This window comes from Anabrus simplex, chromosome 4 (genome assembly GCF_040414725.1).
Source record: "Anabrus simplex isolate iqAnaSimp1 chromosome 4, ASM4041472v1, whole genome shotgun sequence".
NCBI classification, from domain to species: domain Eukaryota; kingdom Metazoa; phylum Arthropoda; class Insecta; order Orthoptera; family Tettigoniidae; genus Anabrus; species Anabrus simplex.
In genome coordinates, this window is record NC_090268.1 from 83,594,672 (window position 1) to 83,619,787 (window position 25,116).

Sequence of the window (25,116 nt, forward strand, 5' to 3'; positions counted from 1 at the left end):
CAATTACGTGACCTACACAGTGAGCCAGCTCGCTCGGTAGTCTTCTGTTGATGTGTTCCATTGGGATGTGGTTGTACAGGGGGACTGATAGGCTATATTTTCAGTCGATCATCTTTTGTCAGGAAGTGTACCGTACATCGGACGGTCATATAACTATTTAACACATCATATTAATTAAATTACTAAATGTAAATTTGTAGCTGTCTATCAAATGGTTTAGTATATTTTCAAAATTGCAGAAAACATACACATAAAACGAGTTTAAAAATTACTACTGGTTTGAATTTTTATATCGATCTGAATTTCTTATGTACCTGCCCCGTGTTAAAGCAGCGAGCCAGCAGTGGCCAGCGAATTACGTACTATTGATGGGAGTATAAAACAGAATATTACCAGTTTCACATATACAGCTGTAATACTACATCATCTCCGTACACAGAGAATGGAAAATACGGAGTAAAATTAAACTTCGCAGCAGTATTTTAATTACAGTACACTGGCAAGCTAAATCTAATAGTTTGAAATCAGTGACGCAACTGATTACGAGAAAAAAACACCAGTGTTTACTTGACAGGCAAGATAATCGTGTTAAGACTGACCCCGGGGGATGACCGAAATCCATGTTACTGCGTTAAACCCGTTAAAACTATTGGAATTGATAGTATGCAGCTTTATTACTAATATGTTACCTGATTTAGCCGAATGCAAGCCTAAAACCTGAACAATATTGCCATCGAAATAATGAAGAAATGAAATGAAATGGCGTATGGCTTTTAGTGTCGGGAGTGTCCGAGAACATGTTCAGCTCGCCAGGTGCAGGTCTTTTGACTTGACTCCCGTAGGCGACATGCACTTCGTGATGATGATGATGATGACGACACATACATTCAGCCCCCGTGCCTGCGAAATTAACCAATGATGGTTAAAATTCCCCGACCCTGCCGGGAATCGAACCCTGGACCCTGTGACCAAAGGCCAGCACGCTAACCATTTAGCCATAGAGCAAGACAATGAAGAAATGAATTCGTCTCTTAAAGTTATTGTCGTTGTCATCATCGTTCCAAGATAGAAAAAGATAAAAAGCCTACAAACGAATTGAATACTATTTACGTGTGTGGACTGGACAAATTAATAACTGTTTTATTAAGCAGTAAAGCTACCTCAAATATTCCATTAGTTCCGGTAAGTTTAAAACATATTACAAAATATTTTGGAAATAAAGCAGAACTCAACTTTGTTCACCCCGAAGTACGCGGTCCGATTCCCCGTTAAGAAATTGTTCTTGTACCGTTTGGTGGCAAGGAATAAGCGGTCAAAAGTAAAGATAATGTTATGAGGATCATAGTGTCAAGTGAGGTATTAAAGATATAGTCTACAAGAATTCCGTCCACAAGTGGCCACGACTGGCCGTGGTCCGACAGCTCTACATCCCCTCCTCCGATACAACAACAACTACTACTACTACAACTAAAATGTTTTCATTCCGTCCCTGAAGGGGAGGGCGGGCCTCCTAGATGGTAACGCCGTCTCTCAGGCCAGGGAGATGTGATACGGTGAAAGAGATGTTCGTAGGAGAAGGTGAGAGGTTTGGAGGCCGTGGTCTAGAAACTGTCCCGGCATTCGCCTTAGTGCAGGAGAATGGAAAACCACGGAAAACCATTCTCAGGACAGCCGACGGTGGGGACCAGCCCCTCTACGTCTCCCGAATACAGTGGCCACCTCTCCTCTGCTCGGTTGGCCGGTCTGAGTGCAGAGCTGTTGGACCGGATGGACACGAACTCCACAATTCAGAAAAGGTCGAGGAAGTGTCCACTAATCCCCCTACTCGAATTCCACAACTTGCCATGTGTAATCCAGACAAGTGGCCGGCGGCAGATATATGAGTTTCACATACAACCGTATTACTAGTCACTCTTGACCCAGTCCGCAGTCTCACGTATCAGGCAGCTCTTACACTGACGTTGCGAGGCTGTGTGCACCCTGTTTCCAACTTTAGATCTGGATTAAAATCCACGATGACCTGGGAATCGTTACCCGGACTGTCACGTACCTTTACACCACGGGGTCAACGAAAATAATAAAAGCACTAGAAACGTAGTTTTGCATGAGAATGAAAACTAGACAATTTTATTATTTAACGGAGATATATTCGGGCAAGAGGAGGATACAACTGAGAGGGGTGTTATGATGAAAACGAGAGACAGAAATTTTTTTAAGAGCAATAAAGTATTCGTAGCGGAGGATAACGGGGCATTAACAGCTCTAGTAAACAAGTCTGGAATGATGACGTGAAGACGGGCAGTAATCATCCCATTTATCAGTCAAGATACGCATTAAAATTAAGAAAATGCTTAAACGCAATTTGAGACTGAAAAAGTTACAATTAGCAATGCAAGGTTCAGCGACAAACATTAGTTAGTGAGTGGGGCATGGACGCACGTAGTCTTGAATGCAGTAGCAAAGCTAAGAGTTAGAAGCTAAGGAACAATAACGAGACCGAGGGGGTGGGGGAGAATAGAGAGAGAGATATGTTGGAAAGTGATCTAAATTTCCAGCGTCCCAAACTATTTGAATTCACTCTATTCAGCTCCATTAAACAGATCCGCTTCCCGATAGCAAATGCTGTGTGAGGGTGCAGGCAGCCAGCCACTCTGTTTCCAGTGACCTGACTCCGTCTCATCGAGATCCCAGGTCCCCGACCGAAGCTACGTTCCGTTCCGTTTTGCTCATCTCCTATTCTGCTGTCGTTCTATTGTGTGAACATTAATGGTCCAACATTTCCTTCATATGCATACAATTACCAACAGTTATGCTACCATCCTTCGTTCCGCTTCTGTGTGCGTGGGTGTGCTCACGGGGTCTAATGCTCTTCATCATACACGTACGCAACGGAAGGGAAAGATATGCTGAATACTAAGGGTTTTTTTCATAATATGAACTGCGTATGTCCACAGAGAATCAATTCAGCAATGAACTATCCCCGTAGATTTTAGCCATATCTTCTTTTGACAGAGAAAAAAGCCGGTTAAAAAAGGCAATGCTATATATTTCATTTTCATAATTTCCGAATATAGCGTTCACTTGGCTCAGTTTTTGCCTTCACCGGGTATTTAAGGTCAATTTAATATCTCACCCACTCATTACGAAAGAAACTTCAAATCTCGCAATTCTCGAGCTCGGCTATCAAGTAATACAAATGATATGAGTAAAGAAACGGAATCAGAGATAAGGCTTTTTGCAGATGATGTTATTCCTTATAATTACAAGATTCTGAGCAACTGCAAAAATACCTGGATAAGGTTGTGAGATGGACAGTAGGCAATGGTATGATGAAAAACGGGATTTTAAAAAGTCAGGTTGAGTGTGTCACAAATAGGAAAAGTCTCTCAGTTTTAATTATTGCGTTGATGGGGTGAAAGTTCCTTTTGGGGATCACTGTAAGTACCTAGGTGTTAATATAAGGAAAGATCTTCTTTTTTTGCTAGGGGCTTTACGTCGCTCCGACACAGATAGGTCTTATGGCGACGATGGGATAGGAAAGGCCTAGGAGTTGGAAGGAAGCGGCCGTGGCCTTAATTAAGGTACAGCCCCAGCACTGAAAGATCTTCATTGGGGTAATCACATAAATGGGATTGTAAATAAAGGTTACAGATCTCTGCACATGGTTATGAGGGTATTTAGGGGCTGTAGTAAGGATGTAAAGGCGAGGGCATATACCGGAAAGTCTATGGTAAGACCCCAACTAGAGCATGGTTCTAGTATATGGGACCCTCACCAAGATTACTTGATTCAAGAACTGAAAAATATTCAAAGAAAATCAGTTTGATTTGTTCTGGGTGATTTCCAACAAAAGAGTAGCATTACAAAAATGTTGCAAAGTTTGGGCTGGGAAGACTTGGGAGAAAGGAGACGAGCTGCAGGACTAAGTGGCATGTTCCAGGCTGTCAGTGGGGAGATGGTGTGGAATGGCATTAGTAGACGAATAAGTTTGAGTGGTGTCTTTAACAGTAGGAAAGATCACAATATGAAGATAAAATTGGAATTCAAGAGGACAAATTGGGCTAAATATTTGTTTATAGTAAGGGGGGTTAGGGATTGGAACAACTTACCAAGGGAGATGTTTAATAAATGTCCAATTTCTTTGCAATAATTTAAGACAAGACAACAACAGATAGGGAATCTGCCAGCTGGACAACTGCCTTAAATGCAGATCAGTAGTGATTGATTGACTGATATAATTTCTCAATGTAGAAATATATTCTGAACATAATAGACATCATTGGAACTTGAATTTTGAATCCACTAGAATTCATATACACTGGAAAGACAGGATCTTGCATTTACAATTTGTAAATGGTGCAACTGCTTAACTACACCACTGCAATGAAGAGCAAACCTAGAAGGACATATGCATAATAATAAATTGCTTTACATAAAAATAAAAAATATATATATACTCCTCAAAATAAATAAAAGACTGTTGTGTTTGAATGAGTGCAATGGTGGGAACCAGTAGCGTAGCCAGGATCGACCAATGGGGGGTGGGGGTTATAGTTACGAGTTTGATAGCTGCAGTCGCTTAAGTGCGGCCAGTATTCAATATTTGGGAGATAGTGGGTTCGAACCCCAATGTCGGGAGTTCTGAGGATGGTTTTCTGTGGTTTCCCATTGTCACGCCATGCAAATGCTGGGATGCAACTTAATTAAGGCCACGGTCGCTTCCTTCCCACTCATAGCCCTTTCCTCTCCCATCATCGCCATAAGACCTATCTGTGTCGGTGTGCCGTAAAGCAACTTGTTGATGACTGAACATAATGAAGGTGCTTGTGCGTGTGTGTGGCATGTGCATGCATGAGTGTCGTTATAAAGACACTGATAAAATTGAATTATGTTGATATTCAGATTGCAATACACAATAAAGTCTTGCATTAAAATACAGAACAAGAACAATATGATCAAGATCAACAGTTCTACAGCAAATGGTATGTTCAGGTTACAATCTAAAATGTAACTTTTGAGACTTCTTAGAAAATATACTCAAGAGATCTGTTAGTTTTATATTTATGTTTCTGTGAATGTTCAAAACAGCCAATTCATCGACTCTACTTTCAGTTGTTTATTCTCAGTTTTTGTTTATTTTATTTTGTAAAAATTCCATAGGCACAGGGTGGGAGGATGGGGGTGGTCTAACCCCCCAATATAATATTCCCCCAATTGGCTATGCCCCTAGTGAAAAACTATAGTACAACTCATACTATTATTAATTTTACACCCCAATAATTACTGTACATGTTTTCAGACGCAGTGGAACCAGAATTTTGATGTGCTGGGTAAATCTTCTGACATGAGACTAGCGCATTTAAGCACCTTCAAATATCAATGGATTAAGCTGGGATTGAATCCGCCAATTTGGGCTTGGAACGCCAAAGCTTTTATTGTTTGAGGAACTCACACCAGTGGAAAGCAATATACCAGTACTTTTAATGAAAAAAATTTCTTACCACTGACAAGTCCACTTCATTCCCCTAATTTCAAACGAGTTTTAACCTTGCAAGCCAGCATGTAACACCAGTAGTTGGGGAAAGACACAGAATGTACACTCAACCACATAAAAACTGGCCTTTCAAAATCCTCTTGTTTGAAATAGGATGAAAGTACTTAGCAGGTGGTAGGAATCCCAGTATCACCTCTTTGGCCACCGGCTATCCATAGTTTAATAATAATGTTATTTGTTTTTACATCCCACTAACTACTTTTTATGGTTTTTGGAGATGCCAAGGCGCCAAAATTTAGTCCCGCAGGAGTTCATTTACGTGCCAGTATATCTACTGACATGAGGCTGACGTATTTAAGCACCTTCAAATACCACCGGACTGAGCCAGATCGAACCTGCCAAGTTGGGGTCAGAAGGCCAGAACCATCTGAACCACCCAGCCCGGATACCATAGTTAACGAAGTTTATCAAAATTGTAGCATTTCAAGAATGTTTAAAATTAAATATCTCTTGACAGGCCAATTTTTGTGCAATCGAGTGCTACAAAACAAAGTGAATCTGTGTCTTGTTTGTTCAGTATCTACGAAGCACAAAATACAGACACTATATTACCTATTCGACAAGCCCATCGCCGTAGTTATGCAACAGCGTGACATTCGATACAAAATTACAATTCAAGAACTACATAGAAACATACAAAACCAAGGCTATGAAATTCCTGGGTATTCTCCACCACTTTACAGAAATTCCTGATCCCACTGCTCTTTGTCACTTCTCTTGAACTACTGCTCTCCAATTTGGACAACAGCCTCCCCCACCAATATTAACAAGTTAGACACAGCAGTGTCCTCCTCTGCTGCAATTGTTAGGAATGGAAACTCTAAGCTCAGATATTAAGGGCAATAAATGTGTCACTGCTGCACATCAGGAGACAGATAGCTGACCTGAGTTTCCTCCATGGATTCTTAAATGGGTATTACCGCTTGGAACATCTTGTCTCACTCTTCTCTCCCCGTGTTCCTTCCCGCTCCACCAGAACCAAACCTTCTCCACATTCCCCACACTCAGCACTCAATACTTCAACAATCTTATTAATAGGAGACAAGAATTTAATATAGCATCAAGTAAAAGTATATTCGAGAGGTATGCGAACAGTCTGTTAAAAGACTAAGTTGATGTGAAGTGGTTATACCGCCATCTTGACCGACGACGACTTGGCTATGAACACGGACATTCTCCTGGTTTTCAATTTGGACAGTTGTTATTAATAGGCTGTGTACCTGATCTTGTTATCTTTTGTTATGTTCGTTATATTTTATCATGAAAGTTTACATTATTTGTTAATTAGTATGTTGACAGTACAAGTGAAATTTGCTCAGTGTAAATGTATCCTGTGCTTCGCGAATAAATAAAATAAAATAAAATAAAATAAAATAAATAAATAGAGTGGAGCATAGCTATGGCAAAGCACAAGTTGAACTGGTGGAGAAATCCGACCGTGGAACAACTCTGTTCAGGAGGGTCAATTTAATTTATAACTGTTAGGTTCTTCAGTCTGCCACAATTAATTTTGAGTAAATATATAAATTACCTCAAAAAGAAATAACTTAATTACAGTAGAATAACGTGTTTCATTCTTGACACAACATCATCAGATTCCATCAAATCGCACTCAAAAATATTTGTTGTTGTTGTTGTTTAAAGGGGTCTAACATCTAGGTCATCAGCCTCAAAATATTTAGAAATGTATAAACATTTATGTTTATTTCTGTATCCTTAAAAACTTGAAATTTGAAACTTATCTTAATGAACTTTTCTCCCCTCTAGCATAGTTATACATACATACTATCTGCGCACTTTTTAGCGATAGATTTGTTTACTGGTTTGAGGAGCAAGGAGGGATCACTTCCGGCTCCTCTGGAACGAACAAGTTCCCTTAAGATCAAAGCAGATTCTATTCCAATCATACTTCACCCCCATAATAACATATGGCCTAGAAACCTGCACAACAACCCAACAAGTGGATAGCAAACTACAAGCAGCAGAAATGAAGTTCCTATGAACTATGGTACAGAAGACAAGAAGGGACAGGGTAAGGAATGAAAGAATAAGGCAGGAAGCTGGTGTGTACCCATCCCTGAATGAAAAAGTGACAAGGGCCCGTTTGAAATGGTTGGCCATGTCAAACGAATGTACGACAGAAGGACAGCAAAACAATGGCTACACACAGTCGTGGCCGGAAAACGACCGGTAGGAAGACCTAGGAAGAGATGGCTGGATCAAGTGAAAGAGGACATAGGAACAAGAGGAGTCAGCTGGGATGTCGTCTTGAGAGAAGAGTGGTACATGGACAGACAGAAGTGGAGAGTGCTCGTAAACCACACCCGGGCAACTGGAGTGGAAAACTAATGATGATGATGAAATAATCCACCCGGACCCCAGACACTGGTCTAAAAAACAGGCCATGTCTCCGGGTAAAAGAGGACGTCTGATCACCCTACACAGGTGGGTCGTCTGACTGGAGAACAGATTCTTTCAGCATGTCCCATATGTACGAATCTGGGGATGTGAGATCCGGGGAGCAGGAAGGGTATAGGAATTCCATTCCACCAGAAATTAACCAATCTCCAAAGTGTTGTTGCAGATTGGCAAGGGACCCCTCCTAGTGTGAGTTGTAGTTCCATTTTGCTGCATTCATTGTCACTGAAGTGGCAGGTTTCTGGCGATATTCAGCAGTGCTTGATGTTCTTAACATGTTTGTAACTTCAGAACTGTTTGCTTAGCTGCCTACTCCATAATCCAGGAGAGGACAAAGCAGTAATTTCTAAAAAAAATGCACTCTTAAAAAATATTCGGTGATGAGTTTTGCTATGTGATGTAAAATATATGTCTTTGTTCACTGCTTATATTTTCTGTGTCGTTTACTCTATGTTTGTAAGTAGACATAATCAAAAAGAAGATCATAACTTCACAACTGATGAAACAAGAAACAAAGTCAAATTCACATTCACTTTCACAGCTCAGCACTGCCACCAGGTGAGCCGAACATGTCCTCGGACACTCCCGGCACTAAAAGCCATATGATAAGTAAGTGCTGCCAAATCACCAAAATGAGTATAATACTGAGGAAAAAATTAGTGACTATTGCTCCCTAATGTGTGTTCTCAATTGTGTTGTGGAAAGCAACAAAATATCTGGATATGACAGTTATATTTCCTACCTGTAAGCTGGGATGACAGCCAAGCTCCAGAAGGGTCTTCACCACTCCCACGTGTCCTTTGTTGACCGCGATGTGCAGGGCAGTCTGACGGCGTTTGTTACGAGCATTCAAATCAGCACCAGCATGAGCCAAGAGCTCCATTACAGCAGGCTCATCTCCAAATGCAGCATGATGAACAGCACGATCACCATCCTTATCCTAGGAGCCAAAAACAGTCTGATACAAAGAGCCTTCCTACTAACAAAAATGCCTTTAATATGAACTGATACTCGAAACAGGAAACATTTTCACAGTGCATAATTATCATCATTAGGCAGGTCACTTGTTTATAAAGTTCGCCAGGAACACAAAACGAAGTAAATCATGCAGTCTCTCAACACCTTCTTTCCTGGAGTTGTACGTCAGGCCAAGCACAGAAACTGACGTGGCTATTGTTCAAAATGCAAATTCTAGCTGAACTCTCTCTATAACCTCCAATTAAATGTGGCTAAGAACGAGCTTATCTGCACAGGTTACACAAAACTCCTGAAAACCGTTGATCTCAAATCCCACCCAGCAATAAAGATTCTAGATATAGATATCCATTATAGTGACACCGTTAACAATCTCCAGGTAGGTCTAATTTTTGACAGAACCTTATCCTGGTCTGATCATACATCGAATATGATCCAAAAAGTTTTGTCATCCATGCATATTTTGAAATGTAACATCTCATGTACACAACCTTTCATGCAAAAACTACTTGTTCAAAGTCTTACATTCCCAATCACTGACTACGGTTCAGTTGTATACGACGACTTATATGAAACTTTGAACATGAAACTACAGAGGGTACAAAATGCATGTGTTCGTTAAGTGACAAATGCCAGGTGTGATGAACACAAAACACCCTATTACATACAGCTGCAATGGTTGAAACTCCATGAACATCAAGAAATCTCAGTACCTGTTGCTATGCACAAAATTCTCAAACTGAAGAACCCATCCTACCTTTATAAAGCATTTAAATCTATGGAGTCTGTAAATAACAGAGATAACAGGTTTAAAAAACTACCCTTCAAATTCTCATCCATTGTACCACTAAATTTAACAAATCCTTTGTCTGCATTGCATCACGAATCTTTAACATCTTTAATCTTCACTATTTGCAAACAACACTAACTGTACTCAACTAAAGCAGTCCTTAACATCTATCTTCCTAGAGGAGTACACAAGGGGTTGAGATCAGGCATTCTTGTGTCTAACAATCGAAAATTTGTATATTTCTTACAAAATTGTTTTACTCTCTGTTTCAGCTTTAGATTCTTGTAGTCTATAATAATAAATAGGCTTAAATGTTTTACTTTCTTACTTATTATATAATGTATGTTTTAATTTCACTGGATTTAGTACCTGTATTTTAATTTTGTAAGTTTAAAGTTTAATTTAATATTTTAATATTATACAAATTTAGTTACATGTGTTCATAAAAGTGTATAGTATTATATGAAGACGCTACATACAGGGGCTCTTCAGCCTCAGTGGCATGTAAATTATCAATAAATTCAATTCAATTCTCTCTCTCCTCTTCAAATAGGCCATGAAGGCCTTTCAAACAATGGAAGATAACTGCTTCCACTATCTGCAACCTTGCCACTTTAGTGGGATAGAGTGGTTAGCCCTATGTCAGGCTGCCTTTGCCCCAAGGAATTAACCAGATATATAATAATTTTTGGTGTAGGTTGAGTGAACCTCATGACCAGATGACACTACAGACATCTCATTACTGAATTTTTTGACTTCCCAACAGAGAATCAAACCACAGACCTTCAGGGTGAACCGAGCACACCTTCACCACCTTCGCTAGAGAGCCCCTAAACAAAATGTATACTCAAGTTTCTATAGGAAATGAAAATCTCAGAATTTTGGTGGGTACCTTCCTATCACTAGGTAATATTATTAAGCTACTAAGATATAGCAATTAATAAGGCACTAGCAGTATTTTCTGAAAAAATTTAAACTTCTGTATTCCAAGCTAAAATTTAAATATATTTGAACAATATAACACAGTCTGAAGTAGAGCTCCACTTAAACCCCATTCCTTGATAGCAAGTAGGAAATGACAACAATATTTTCGAGAATTTTGTAGAAATGTAAGAAAAGGAAATTATCTATAGAAACATTTTAGCAAAAAAAACCCGCTTGGTGGGCATTGAATCTTTATAGTCTGACACCATGTTTAGCCGGTTTAAGTCCTATTGGGGGAAATCGCTGGCCGGCAGAATATAAGAAGTGCAGGGTTGGAAAGTAATAATTGAATTCGAAAGCGACTTTCAACCTATTAGGTCGTGTTACGTACTAATAGGTTGAAAGTTGCTTTCGATTACAATGTGGTCGTGAAAATTCAATATTCATCAATAATTGAATTACTTGTAATGATTACATGATTGCTACTTTTCACAAAATGTAATTTTTACTCATAATTAAATTTTACTTTTTGAAATAAAATTGTAATTATAGACATGATATAGGCTCTTCGGGTAACCACAAATCTTGGTTGTGTTTGTAGTATTTTTCCATTAATTGACAGATGGTAAAGATTAAATCTGTTGTTGATTTCCCCTTCCTGAATCCACACTGTTCTTTGAAGAGGTTCTCTTCAAGAAGGGGTCTGATTTTACGCTCTATAATTCTTTCATAAAGTTTACCAACTTGAGATGTTAAAGTGATGCCTCTATAGTTGAAACATTTCTTTCTGTCTCCTTTCTTGAAAATTGGAATTATGATGCCTGTTTTCCAATCAACTGGTATGCCCTCTTCTTTCCAGATCTCATAAAAGAGTCTGTAAATCCAATGTTTTCCAGAAATGCCCATAGTCTTGATCAAACCAAAAATTTGATGTTGTGAACAGAGAGAAAGTGTGGGAAACACTGAAGAAAATTGGAATACATGATGACATGATACTCACGATCAAGAATTTGTATGAAGATACCTGCAGTAAAGTCAGAACACCTGTAGGAATGATTGAAACCTTTGATATAAAATCTGGGTTAAGACAGGGTGGTATTTTATCTCCTCTTCCTTTCATCACTGTGATGAACGAGGTTCAGAGAAAAGTACACCAAACCATTGGAGGTAATAAAATGAAAGTTATCTTGTTCGCTGATGATATATGCTTGTGGGGAGACCCTAAAGAAGACCTTCAAGGGCAAACAGGCTAAACTCCTGGGCAGAAGCTGCTAAGGAATATGAACTCATCTTCAGCCAAGAGAAAAGTGAGGTTATGGTCATGAAAAGGTAAGGACAACCAGTGGGACACATTGAAATGGAAGGGAAACAACTACAGATGAACCAACAATTCAAATATCTTAGAAGTGTTATGTCTGATACTGGTTCTATAAACAAGGAAATTTCCCACAGAATTCAAACAGGTAGCAACTTCTACAAAATAGTTAAAGACATAATATGGAACAAGAAAATACCAACGAAATGTAAGAGAGTCATATATGAAGCCTATTATGTACCAATCCTGACCTACAGTTGCAAAACATGGACCACGAGAAGTAAAGATGTCCGTAGGATCCAGGCCGCAGAAATGAGATTTGTCTGTAGCATGATCGGTGAGATACGGAGGGACAGAGTCCGCTATGAGGATAATCGCAACCAGGCTCAAGTTGTAAGACTGCAGGACAGAATAACAATGCAGCGACTGAGACGGTAGGCCATGGAAGATAACAGATTACCAAAACAAATGTATGATCTAAAACTTGAAGACAAAAGACAAGGAGGGCGACCAAGACTCAGGTACAAGGACATGGTGAAGAATGACACTGAACAGCAAGGACATACTTTAGAAAGCAGTGAAGAAGGAGAGGAGTTCAGAGACCGGAATTGATGGAGAAGCCTCGTTCGCCGACTCATTGCTTAAAATGCAATGACGTGGGATATGAAATAAGATAGGCTTTGCGGGTTTATGCCGTGTCAAGAAAATAAGGTGAAATCCTTTACGTTTCACAGCCGTTATTCTTGGCTCTCTAGACCAGAGCCACTATCTCACCGTCATATAGCTGCTCAATTGTAATCACACAGGCTGAGTGGACCTTGAACATATATAAAATATTTGGTATTTAATCAAATGGTATTGAATAGGTGGACCTCCTTTTTTCTGTTTGTCACTCTTCATTGTCAATTTGAAACAAAATGTTTATCACAAGCAGTTCATCCCCTTACTGCCAAATCTTCACAGCCCCAAGATTGTAACAATTTTGTAATACTTGTTTGTCAGAAATTACCTAGAACAAACCATGCTGCTTTCTTTTGGATATTTTTTAGTTTTCATATCAAGTAATTCTAGTAAGGTTTCCATACCCTAATTGGGGTTTTACCAATGACTTATAATACCCTCTCCTTTACATCCTCACTACAACCCCTAAATACAGTCTTAACCTTATCACAAGATCTGTAACCCTTATTTACAACCTCCTTAATGTGATTACCCCAAAGAAGATCTTTCATTATAGTATCAGCTAGGAACTGGTGCGACCTTAAGAAAAGAGAACATTCTGAGACATCTAGGACTCGTTCAGAAGGGTTTCAAGGAAAGTGCGGGGAGTAAGAATAATAGGGACTAATAACAGTCCCCATGAGATACATTCACTCCATCAATGCAGTAAACCCCCTGTGGGTAAGGGCAGTAGAATAACATCCATGGTAATCCCTGTCCATCGTAAGAAGTGACTAAAAGGAATTCCAGAGGCTCTGAACTTAGGACCCTGGGTTGATGACCACAGGACCCTTAGCTGAGTCCTGGTGGCATTGCTTCTACTTACTTCTGCCAGGCTCCTCACTTTTATCTATCCTATCTGACCTCCCTTGGTCAACTCTTGTTCTTTCCCGACCCCAATGGTATTAAGTGTCTACAGTCTGTCTCAACATGATTGAGAGTCAGAGTATACAATCTCTGCAAGGTTTGGTTTTAGTAATGCAATCCCTACATGAACATCTGCACAATAATTAATATTGTTCAACTTACAAAGTTTGGAAGAAATGTAACAAGCCTAACATAATTGTGATGCTCTTCCTCATTATTAGCGATATAATTTGAGTATTCCTTATTAATAACAATGTTAGTGGTGTTTACTAACTACTTTCACGGTTTTCAAAGATGCCAAGGCATCAGAATTTAGTCCAACAGGAGTTTTTTTATGTGCCAGTAAATCTACTGACACGAGGCTGATATATCTGAGCACCTTCAAATACCACCAGACAGAACCAGGATCGAACATACCAAGTTAGGGTCAGAAAGCCAGTGTCTCAGCTGTCTGAGCCACTCAGCCCAGCAAGTATTCCTTGTTCTTCCCACACGTGTGTACAAATATACCGGTATTACATCTCCCAGACATAGGGAGGCAAGTTACTTAACAGAAGAGTTTGCAGGAAAGAATGATCCGTTTCGCAAACATTGTTCCTTGAGCCCGTAGCTCAGTGACTGCTGGTCCTAAGCATGTGTCCAGTTTTCCTGTTTGCTTGTTCTAAGTTTACTGTGAATAAAAGTAATACACAACGTTTATCATTTACTACGTTTAATTAGTTGGATGTGCAAACATCCATCCAGTATGTGAGTGTGAGAAAGTGCTGTAATTATTAATCAAGTGTGAACCAGGCTCGTCAGTGATTAAACATAAAAAAAGGGAAGCCACTAACAAGTGATGAGAAGACGTGTGTTAAATGAGTTTTCCAAATTTCGTGAAGAAAATCCTGGAAGTATTCTGGATGAAGTAACGTGAGTGGCGAGCATTTACCGTGCTACGAAATAACTCAAGGTTGATGGGAAACTGGTTACTCCCAAGAAAACATGTAAAGCGACAAAGCTAAGTGAAAAAAATACGACAGTTTTACAAAAGACGTTATCTGTAAAAGAGTCACAACTTCTTTTTAAGAAATGAAATACCAACTTTTATTAAAATATTAGCTTCAGTTAGTAGTGACAATACATTGCCTACATTTTCTCGTGCAACTCTTCACAGACTTTTGAGAATTATGAACTTCACTTCAGTGTCTCGTAATCGCCAGTGGGTGCTTACTGAAAAGGATGAAATCGTGTTGTGGAGACGAAAATATTTACATCAGACTAAGAAATTTCGTGAAGACGGTAGATCTATTTATTTCCTTGATGATATGTAGGTTAATGCATGGCACACTAAGACTACGAAAATATGGAAAGATGATACTATAAAATCTAGCAAAGATGAATTCCTTAGGGGATTATCGAGTCGGTTGAAATCTCCCCCTGGCAAGGCTAAACAGCTTATTGTGCTCCAAATAGGAAATGAAAACGCTTTTGTGGAGTGGCGAGTGTGTTATTGTTTAAGTCTAAGTATACCAAGGATTATCATGAGGATATGGATGAAAACATATTCGAGAAATGGTTTGCTGACATTCTTCCCCGGCTAGAAAGCAATGCTGTGATTGTTTTAGAAAATGCTCCCTACTACTTTGTTAAAATCGAGAGAATTCCAAACAAGTTTTGGAGAAAGGGAAACATACAGAACTGGCTAGACACAAAAGGAATTTCCTATGGCCCGTAGTGCACTAAAGTTGAACTACTGGTGCTAATACCACATCACTTTCGTGGTGCCTGTAACGAGTACTGTGTTGACAGGGCCGCAGCGGAGTCGGTTCTGTTCAGTCTATCCCAGTAGGTCCGCTAGTAAACAGTAGTGCCAAAAATTAAAATGCCTTTTTCAATCGAATCATTAATTGAAATTGTCTTGATTTTGGACGAAAAAAAGGAGAAAAGGCCCAGTAGGAGGTTCAGGGTGCATCAAATGCTGACAAAGCGAAAAGAAGAAGAAATTTTCACCTTACTTCCAGAGTTAGTTAGTTATAATAATAATAATAATAATAATAATAATAATAATAATAATAATAATAATAATAATGTCGTATTGGCCTCTGGAGAGGTCTGGTGCGGGTCTTTTTCTCGTAGACGGCCTATTAGGTGACCTGCACATCTGTGAAGACGAGGACCCTACCTAGGATGATTTATAAAGCTGAATACACCACACACACCCAGCCCCCGAACCACTGGAATTAACCAATTAAGGTTAAAATACCCGACCTGGCCGGGAATCGAACCCGGGACCCTCTGAACCGAAGGCCAGAACGCTGACCATTCAGCCAACAAGTCGAACTCAGAGTTAGTTGACGATGAATCAACCTACCGGTTCTTCCGTATGTTGCATTATGATTGTTGAGGTTCATTGAAGCAGATATTCAACAGATGAATACTTTGTTCCTAGAATGCATCACGCCGGCTGAAAACTTTGCTGTATTTTTGTGCGATAAATCATACAGCTTTTGATATGCATGCAGTTAATCTTTCGTCGTCCATGGTTACAGCAAAAGTGAGGAGCGGCATCCTGTTGATTCTTCGCCCTTGGCCCTTCACACGTTATCACTAGACGGTCATTGATGATACTAGCCAAGCCGTTCCAGTCTCAAATCAATGCTGTGATTGTTTTAGAAAATGATCGCTACTACTTTGTTAAAATCGAGAGAATTCCAAACAAGTTTTGGAAAAAGGGAAACATACAGAACTGGCTAGACACAAAAGGAATTTCATATGACCCACAGTGCATTAAAGTCACTTTCGTGGTGCCTGTAACGAGTACTGTGTTGACAGGGCCACAGCAGAGTCGGTTCTGTTCAGTCTATCCCAGTAGGTCCGCTAGTAAACAGTAGTGTCAAAAATTAAAATGCCTTTTTCAATCGAATCATTAATTGAAATTGTCTTGATTTTGGACGAAAAAGAGGAGAAAAGGCCTAGTCGGAGGTTCAGGGTGCATCAAATGCTGACAAAGCAAAAAGGAGGAGAAATTTTCACCTTACTTCCAGAGTTAGTTATAATAATAATGGCATATTGGCCTCTGGAGAGGCCTGGTGCGTGTCGAACCCGGGACCCTCTGAACTGAAGGCCAGTACGCTGACCATTCAGCCAACGAGTCAGACCCAGAGTTAGTTGACAATGAATCAAAATTCTACCGGTTCTTCCGTATATCCCATTATGATTGTTGGGGTTCATTGAAGCAGATATTCAACAGATGAATACTTTGTTCCCAGAATGCATCACGCCGGCTGAAAACCTTGCTGTATTTTTGTGCGATAAATCATACAGCTTTTGATACGCATGCACTCAGTTAATCTTTCGTTGTCCATGGTTATAGCAAAAGTGAGGAGCGGCATCCTGTTGATTCTTCGCCCTTGGCCCTTCATGCATTACCACTAGACGGTCATTGATGATCCTAGCCGAGCCGTTCCAGTCTCAGATCGGATGGAGACTGATGAGATGGTCAGTTGATCTTTCCTTGCACGACTCGGAACATGAAGCGAGAACGATTCCGCTGAACTTAATATAAGTGATTTTGATCAGCCTTGATTGGAATGGCCCGGCGCATATAGTTTGATAATTTGCATACAAATTTGTATTTTTTAAAATTTTTCTGTTCCACCTATTCAATACAATTGATTTTGTGTTGTTAGAAATTCATTTTCCTACAACATTACATAAAAAGGAACATGTTTCGCTCGGTTTCCCTTTTAAAGTAATGTTGTAGTAAAATGAATTTCTAACAACACAAAATCAATTGAATAGCTCGTTGTTGAAAGGCACTATGTCCGATTGTTAAAGTTTTGAGATAAACACAGAAAAAACTATTTTTCCGCTCTTGTGTTGTAATATGAGATATGATTGTTTGTACAATGTAAAGTGCACACACACACCGTTATAATAAAGTAAAAATTGTATTTTTCCGTATGCTACTAACACTTTTACTGACAAAATACGTAACTGGACTTAGTTCCTTTCAACACGGAACGAGCAGAACCTGTAAGCGAGCAATAACATTTACGTTCTTGGTTTATTTCCTTTATTTCAAAAGGAATACATGTATATGCAAGCATGAAAATGAAAGGTAACAAACTGAATACGGTAACTGTTATTTTCTTCAAACACATGGAATTGTTTATTATTTTGTTATGCGGTATGTTTATATAAACCCATTATTAATAAAACAGCTGCACTGTAGTCACAGATATTGAGGAACAAAAGCATTTTAGTAAAACAAGTAATACTGTTAAAAAAGATAAACCTTTTTCACTGACACGGCCATTCTAGTAATTCATCAAAGAATGCTTTACTCGTCTCAGAGGTCGTAATGTAACGATGAACCTTCTTGACATCATCCTTTTTCGTTGATTTGATTGGTACTCGTCCTTTCTCATAGGCCTTCATCAACTGATTCATAAGAGGACCATTTCTTGGCCCAGGCTGAAACAAATGGAATGTGTGATAGACTATGCTCCCAATGAAGGGACGAGCAATCACTCTGCCAGGATGATCTGCAGAATATTGGAACTCGGGAAACGATACAGGAGCAAACACCACCTTCGCACTTCTAGGAACGTCCTTCCCTGTTGATTCATCGCTTAGAGTTGTTTTCCTATAATGCTTGGCCACCACGCATCCACATCAATGATCTCAGTTCCTTCGACCATTTTTATTGTAACATTCTTTTTTTTTTGCCTTAGGAATGATTGTACAGTATTCTTTTGGAGTGTATATTCTGTCGCAGCGCTTAATTTCTTTCTTGAAAACACCAAAATCCCTATCGCAAGGCAAGAATGAATGGCCTCTAATAGGGAAGTGGTGAATAATTTCCTCGAATCGTTTATCTTCAACCATGCACATACAGAAACGAATAAATGAATGATTCCTATTTTGGCCTGGACACGCATCCGAATACAAATGAAGTTGCTTCGTGCCTGGTTTAATCTTGTTGGTGAGATAGTCCAGTCTGAATGTGCACATTCCATTGGCCCCGTTCTTGGCCTGCCCCTCATGATACATGTCTACTTTGGAACTATTGTCTTGGAAGTTGTGTATTGTAAACACATGTACCCATAGCTGCCTTAGGTAGAATATTTCCTGACAGGTATATGAGGTACAGGTAAATTTTGCATGTAGTCAAAGGCAACACAGATTGTATCATCAGACTGGCAGGATTCTGAGCATGATTTCACAGAAGAGTAAAATTTCTGACTTCTGCATCATCATCATCCTAAACCATCTCCAGTTTCCCGGGTGTGGTATATGAGCCTCCTCCATCTCATCCTGTCCTTGTACCATTCTTCCTCCACCAACTTGTCCCAATCATGACCTCTCAGCATTACATCACTCTTAACTAAATCTATCCATTTCCTTCGTGGCCTTCCCACGGATCGTCTTCCTTCTACCTTTCTGTCAAATTCCTTCCTTGCAGTTCTGTTTACTGGCATCCTCTTCATGTGACCAAACCACTTCAGTCTTGATATCTGAATCTTATTTAGGAGAGAATTGTCTATTCCTACTTCTTCTCTAATTTTCTCATTCCTAATCTTGTCTTTCCTGGTTTTCTGGATCATAATGCGTAGGAATTTCATTTCAGCTGCCTGAAGTTTGGAATTATCTCTATTGGTCAGTGTTGTGGTTTCGAGACTGTATGTAAGAATTGGTGTATAATAAAACTTGTACAATGTCATTTTTGTTTTCATGGGTATTTGCTCATCCCACAGCAGGTGTCTTACCTGGTGGTAGAATTGTGTTGCCTTATTGATTCGATTGTTCACCTCATGTTTTGCTAGGTTGTCATTTGATATAACGCTACCCAAGTATTTGAAAACTGGAACGCTGTCCAGTTGAGCTTCATTTAACATGACTATTGGTTCTGCTCCTTCCCCATACACTTTCATCACCACCGTCTTGGTCTTGCTGACGTTTAAACCATATTTCTTAAACTCCTCATTCCAGCTTTGTATTCTCTCTCCCAATTCATCTTCTGAGTCACTCCAGATCGCAACATCATCTGCAAATGTGAAGGCTTTGATATCTCCATGTTCTTTCCTTTTAATAGATTTCATTACTACATCCATTACAATAATAAATAGAAGTGGTGACAATGAGCTGCCCTGCTGCACTCCTCTCTTTGTTTCAAACCAGTCCGACAAACCATATCCTACTCGAATACAGCTTCTGTTCCCACTATACAACATTTTCACTTTGTCTATGAGGCTATCTCGCACTTGAAGTTCTTTCATGGATTGCCAAATTCTTTCCCTTGGTACACTATCGTATGCTTTCTCAATGTCCAACAATATTAGGAATAAAGGCTTGTTCTTCTCCCAGTATTTTTCCATTAGCATCCTAATTGCAAATATAAGGTCTGTAGTTGACCTTCCTGGTCTGAAACCATACTGCTCTTCTTCCAAAATTGGTTCAACAATATCTCTGATTCTGGTCTCTATTATTTTTTCCAATATTTTCAGGACAAGAGACAGTAGTGTGATACCACGGTAATTAGTACATTTTCGTCGGCTTCCTTTCTTGAACAGAGGTACAATGATGCCCATCTTCCAGTCCTCAGGAATAGTATTTTCCTCCCATATCTTGTTGAGCAGTCTATAGAGCCATTGGATTCCTGGAACTCCCGCTGCTTTCAGCATATCTGCACTTAGTTCATCTACGCCCACTGCCTTTCCTTTCTTCATGCTCTTGAGCGCATTTTCAACCTCAAGCCATGTAATTGGTGGTTCAGTTGTGGTTCCTCGACTTGGCTCTCCTCTATCCGTTGTTGTTATGTTTTCTGTATCTCCATTCAGCAACTTTTCGAAATAGATCTTGAGTTCTTGTTTAATTTCTCCCTCTTCTTGTGCCAGAGTTCCATCATCACGTTCTATTGCTTTTATGGTCTCTTGATTCCTTCGCTTGTTTTTCGCTAATCTGTATAGCAATTTCGTATTTCCTCTACTGTCCTCTTCCAGTTTGTCTGCAAACTCATTCCATTTCTTCTCTTTTTCTTCCCTTACAATGTTCTTTACAGCAAGTTTCTTGTTCCTGTATACTCCTTGAAGTCTTTGTATTTCTTGTTCATTTCGTTCTTGTCCCTGTTTTTGTTTCTCCTTGTCCAGTGCCTTCTTTATTTGGTTTCTTTCTTTCACTGCTGTTTTCACTCTATCATTCCACCATGGTGTCTCCTTTTTTCTTTTGATAGAACTTGTAACTCCACACAGGTTTTTGGCTTCTCCCACAAAGGTGTCTTTGAAGGCCTTCCATTCTTCATTAACGCTGGTTACTTCACACTTCGGCAAACTCTGTTGAATCCTTAGTTTGTATTCTTCCTTTATTTGGACTTCTTGCAACTTCCAAGTTTTAATCGTTGGTTTTTTCGTAATAAGTTTCTGCATTTCATTTGTCTTATGTTTGAAGTCTACTACCAACAATCTGTGGTCACTGTCCATGCTTTCACTAGGGATGACCTTTACATCTGTGATGTACCTGCCACCATCTTTATTTGTGATTACGTAGTCAATCAATGTTCTATACTGGCCATCCCAACTGTACCTTGTTATTCTGTGACTATCCCTTTTTTTGAAGACTGACTTCTGCGCTTGTGAATATTTAGCTCACTTGCTGCTGGTAATTTAACATTTTGTGATAAGTGCGGAGACTTCATTTTGACTTGAAGTTCTTCGCAGATACTGCACACATCTATTTGGGGTCTACCGAATCGTTAGACAAAGTTCTTATTGATATAATCAACATAAAATGTATATTTTACTTCAAGATTAGGATGTTCCTCACAAAATAAATCATGCCTTTTTTTAAAGTTCAGTCTTGCATCCAAATAGTTTACTTTGTTACCCCCATAATGAGAAGATTTGACTGGAAACTTGATAATGTGGTCCCGAATTTCTGTGCAGATTTCATGTGACATAGCATGCGTCTTCTTACTGAATCCTCTCTTGTCCACTGGGCTTTCACCTTTCGCAAACAGCTTAGCAATCCTGAATAAACGCTTCTGTGTTACTCCGTGTAAACTAATGAATGCATATCACTTTATTTTATTCCTGGCATAATTTTCTTTGTTGCGTTTACTTTTCTTTCCTGCCATAAATTCGTCGTCCATGATGAAAATATCTTTAAGAACACAACAAGAAGAAGATTAATAATATGTGTACCGGGTGGTACACCCCCATGTCGCTAATTCAAACCTTGCGCCAGGTGGAACTCCCCTACTGGAGGAAGTCTGAACTTTATCTAATGTGTTAATTTTCAAGTTTCTCAGAAGATGTCACTACTTGGAAATTTTGAAGTTTCTGAACTGGGTTGTTTTCGATGTATTTTTGTTTTGCCTGTAGTAAGAAGTGTGAACATTCTCTTCTAGAGGACACTACTGAAGAACTACAATGGTGCGCCCTAGTGCGAAGTGAAAGAACTGTTTTTTGGAGAAATTTTTATTTCAAAAGTTTGTTCCTTGTTAAATTTCTTTCTGTTATTGTTTAAGTTGGCTGTTATAACCCTTTCTTTCCCCTTGTTTTGAATTTAGCCAATCCCAAATTTCTTTAATTAATTTATGACCAATCAGGTGTATCTTCCTCAGCGGGGATATGCTGCTTAACCCTAGCCAATAAAGTTCTTGCGGGAGGGTGTTCTCATTCTTGAAACGCCTCGAACTTTCCGCGAGAGTATATAAACTGCTGATTTTCGGGTCTCCGCGCCACTTCAGTAACATCTTTCAGTGTGTAAAGTACGTAGCAGGGGGCGGGAAGCGCCTCTTTCTTCGGGCAGCAGTTCATCCATAAGGTAATGGCCTTTTAATAACTTCATTTCTTGCTAGCTCAGCAGTTTAACTCTCGGGGCAGGTCCGAAGCCTTTTCCATGTAACTTCCTTTTAAAAATGTAAAGACACTTGGTGTCAATTCTTTCTACATATTGGGATAGAGAGTGCTTAACCCTCTCGAGCTCCCACTCACATTGCATTGAGGTGAACTTATTTTTCACAACCGTTTCTTCCCTTCTAATGTAACGTAAATTGTTTCTCTTATATAAGTCACCTCTTTAGGATGGGATTAGCCCTTGCATTAACGGCCTAGTGCCAAGTAGGTTTTAAACAAAATGTATTAGGAGTGCAGCTTCGCCTCCTCTCAATTTGGTATTGTCGAGGCCATGTAATATTTCTGTTTCTTCACTTAATAGGCCTCTGTAGGTTGGGTATCTTTTTACCCCTGTGTCTGTGTCCGTGGAGGACAGCTTGAAAGTAGAATTTGGTGTGGCGTTGGATAGGCTTAAATTTTGAGAGCGGGTTGCTCTTTATTGAAAATTGAGTTGTTGTATGCCTCGAGGAGGCTTTGCCGTGTAAAGAGGAGTAAATGCTCCTGGGCATGATTGGGGTCTACTGCCCCTTGGTTGAATCTTGTATACCATAAGGTTGAGCTTATTGCTCAAGAACTATGAGTCTGGCTCTCGGAGCCCAAATCCTGTAATCTTTGTAATTGTACATTTTCAAATTGTGTTTCGGCTACTGAGTACCTGTTCTATTTGTTATTTCTTGATCTTTCAAAGAAAATATAACCTTGTTAAATTTTATCTTAACTTTAATTTCGCATTTTGAGACCCGTTCACCCCCGCACCTTCTTTCACCTCTGCTGTTTCACAGATACCTCGGAACAATATGCATGAACACAACAAGAAGAAGATTAATAATATGCAGACCACAACAACCACGTAGAATATATTGTCAATGACAACATTCAACATCTTTGTAAACATTGAAACAAGCGCACCAATCTTGACATGCGAGACACAGCAGCGCTCTCTGCACAGGTCGGTTGGCGCTGGTAGACATTCCGTGTTGAAACGCACTAACTGCAGGACTAAGTTCCTTTCAGCACGGAATAACTAACCTGACAGCTGTGGTAATGGCACAAGCGCTGCCAGGAAATGGTTCCTTTCAACACCGAAACATGCATCTCGCTTCTTAGAATACAAAATCGCTGTAAAACGAATTTGTCAAAAATGTGGACTTAGTGCCTTTCAACAACGAACGATTCAATTGTATTGAATAGGTGCAATAGGGAAAAAAAAAAAAAAAATAATAATAATTGTATGCAAATTATAGCAAATTTCAATACAGGTCTAAACATGAGAATAGTTACATGTAACATATAGTGTGAACTGGGCTTAAATGGCCATAGCTTGGAAGTGTAACTTACTTTTTCATTCACCCTCGTATTACATCACAGGAAATTGTGTGTAACTAATGTGATCATAATAACTGCTGGTCTTCACCACTGCAGCTCACGTGAGACTGAAATAAATGCATAAAAATATTCTGCTGCACAGGGTTTGAACCTCCCAACACACAACACACCGTTCATCTTTAACAACAGCTGCTGCAATGGAGAAGTCTGTTGCAACTGACTTTATAGCATAACATTTCAGTTTCTGACCAACATGAAGTGTTCATTTTACAAGAGCAGCACAGTCCTGTGTGTTCATTATTTATTACCTCCTTACTAATAATTTTTCAGCCACAAGTATATGTATTCTCAGCCACATACCTACATAAGAAATTATCAGAAGACAGGGGAGATGTTTTCATATTAAGTTACAAACTGTGGGTTGCATAACAGATGCAGCTGATTTACTCAGTATATTAGTGTGACAAATCTACAGGTGGAAATGTCATGCATTACAAAATATGATCTTATATTGATGATGATAATAATAATAATAATAATAATAATAATAATAATAATAATAATAATAATAATAATAATAATAAATTCAGAAAGCATTTCATAAAGGAATATATGATAATACTATCCTACCTCAATTTCCACATCAGCTTTGTGTCTCAATAAAATCTTAATGACTTCCAAATGACCATTCTGGCTAGCAGCTTGTAAGGCCGTGTGGCCAGCAAATACACCATTGACATCAGCATCTGTTCGTTTCAGAGATTCTTCACATTTTTGAGCATCACCATTAGCAGCTGTTTTTACCAATTCTTCATTAACATCTCCAGACACGTGTGTTTCAAATAGCTTCTTTAACAGAGCACTCAGCCTCTCTGGAACGTGAAACAAACAATTAGTGAAACATGAATACCGAACGGACTATACAGATATCTGCTAAAGAAAATTATATTCTGCTGCACAGGGTTTGAACCTCCTAACACACCTACATCTTCTCAACTCCCATCTGGCAATCTTGTTATTTTCAAACCTCACAAGGGATGCAGCACACAATGAAACTTCACTCCTTTCTTTTTTACGTTCAACAGACACAGACAAGTTTATAGCGATTATGAAATAAGACAGGGTTAGCAATGAAATGGAAATGAAGTACAGGTATTGATACTTTTTATAATATATATACAGATAGCTTAGATGTTGGACATAAACACTAGGATTGCTGTAGGTCAAAAATGGATAATGTAGAAGCTATAAACATTTGTTGGGTTTAGTACAAACCATTGCTTACATTATGATACATGGTTTGGAAATGAGAAACAAGAAGTGCGGTAAGTTTATATAGTTATCAGTT

General features: G+C 39.2%; 1 protein-coding gene across 3 annotated transcripts in view; it reads right to left on the bottom strand.

The window, feature by feature from the left end:
- LOC136872427 (E3 ubiquitin-protein ligase MIB1) overlaps nucleotides 1-25,116 on the bottom strand; it is a 381,779-nt gene that overhangs the window by 320,920 nt on the left and 35,743 nt on the right. For all 3 annotated transcript variants that reach the window (XM_067146242.2, XM_067146243.2, XM_067146245.2), the window contains exons 9-10: nucleotides 24,399-24,640; nucleotides 8,715-8,912 (exon numbers count right to left, since the gene is read on the bottom strand). In XM_067146242.2, coding sequence (XP_067002343.1) covers nucleotides 8,715-8,912; nucleotides 24,399-24,640 — 440 coding nt within the window. The remainder of the gene's footprint in view (nucleotides 1-8,714; nucleotides 8,913-24,398; nucleotides 24,641-25,116) is intronic.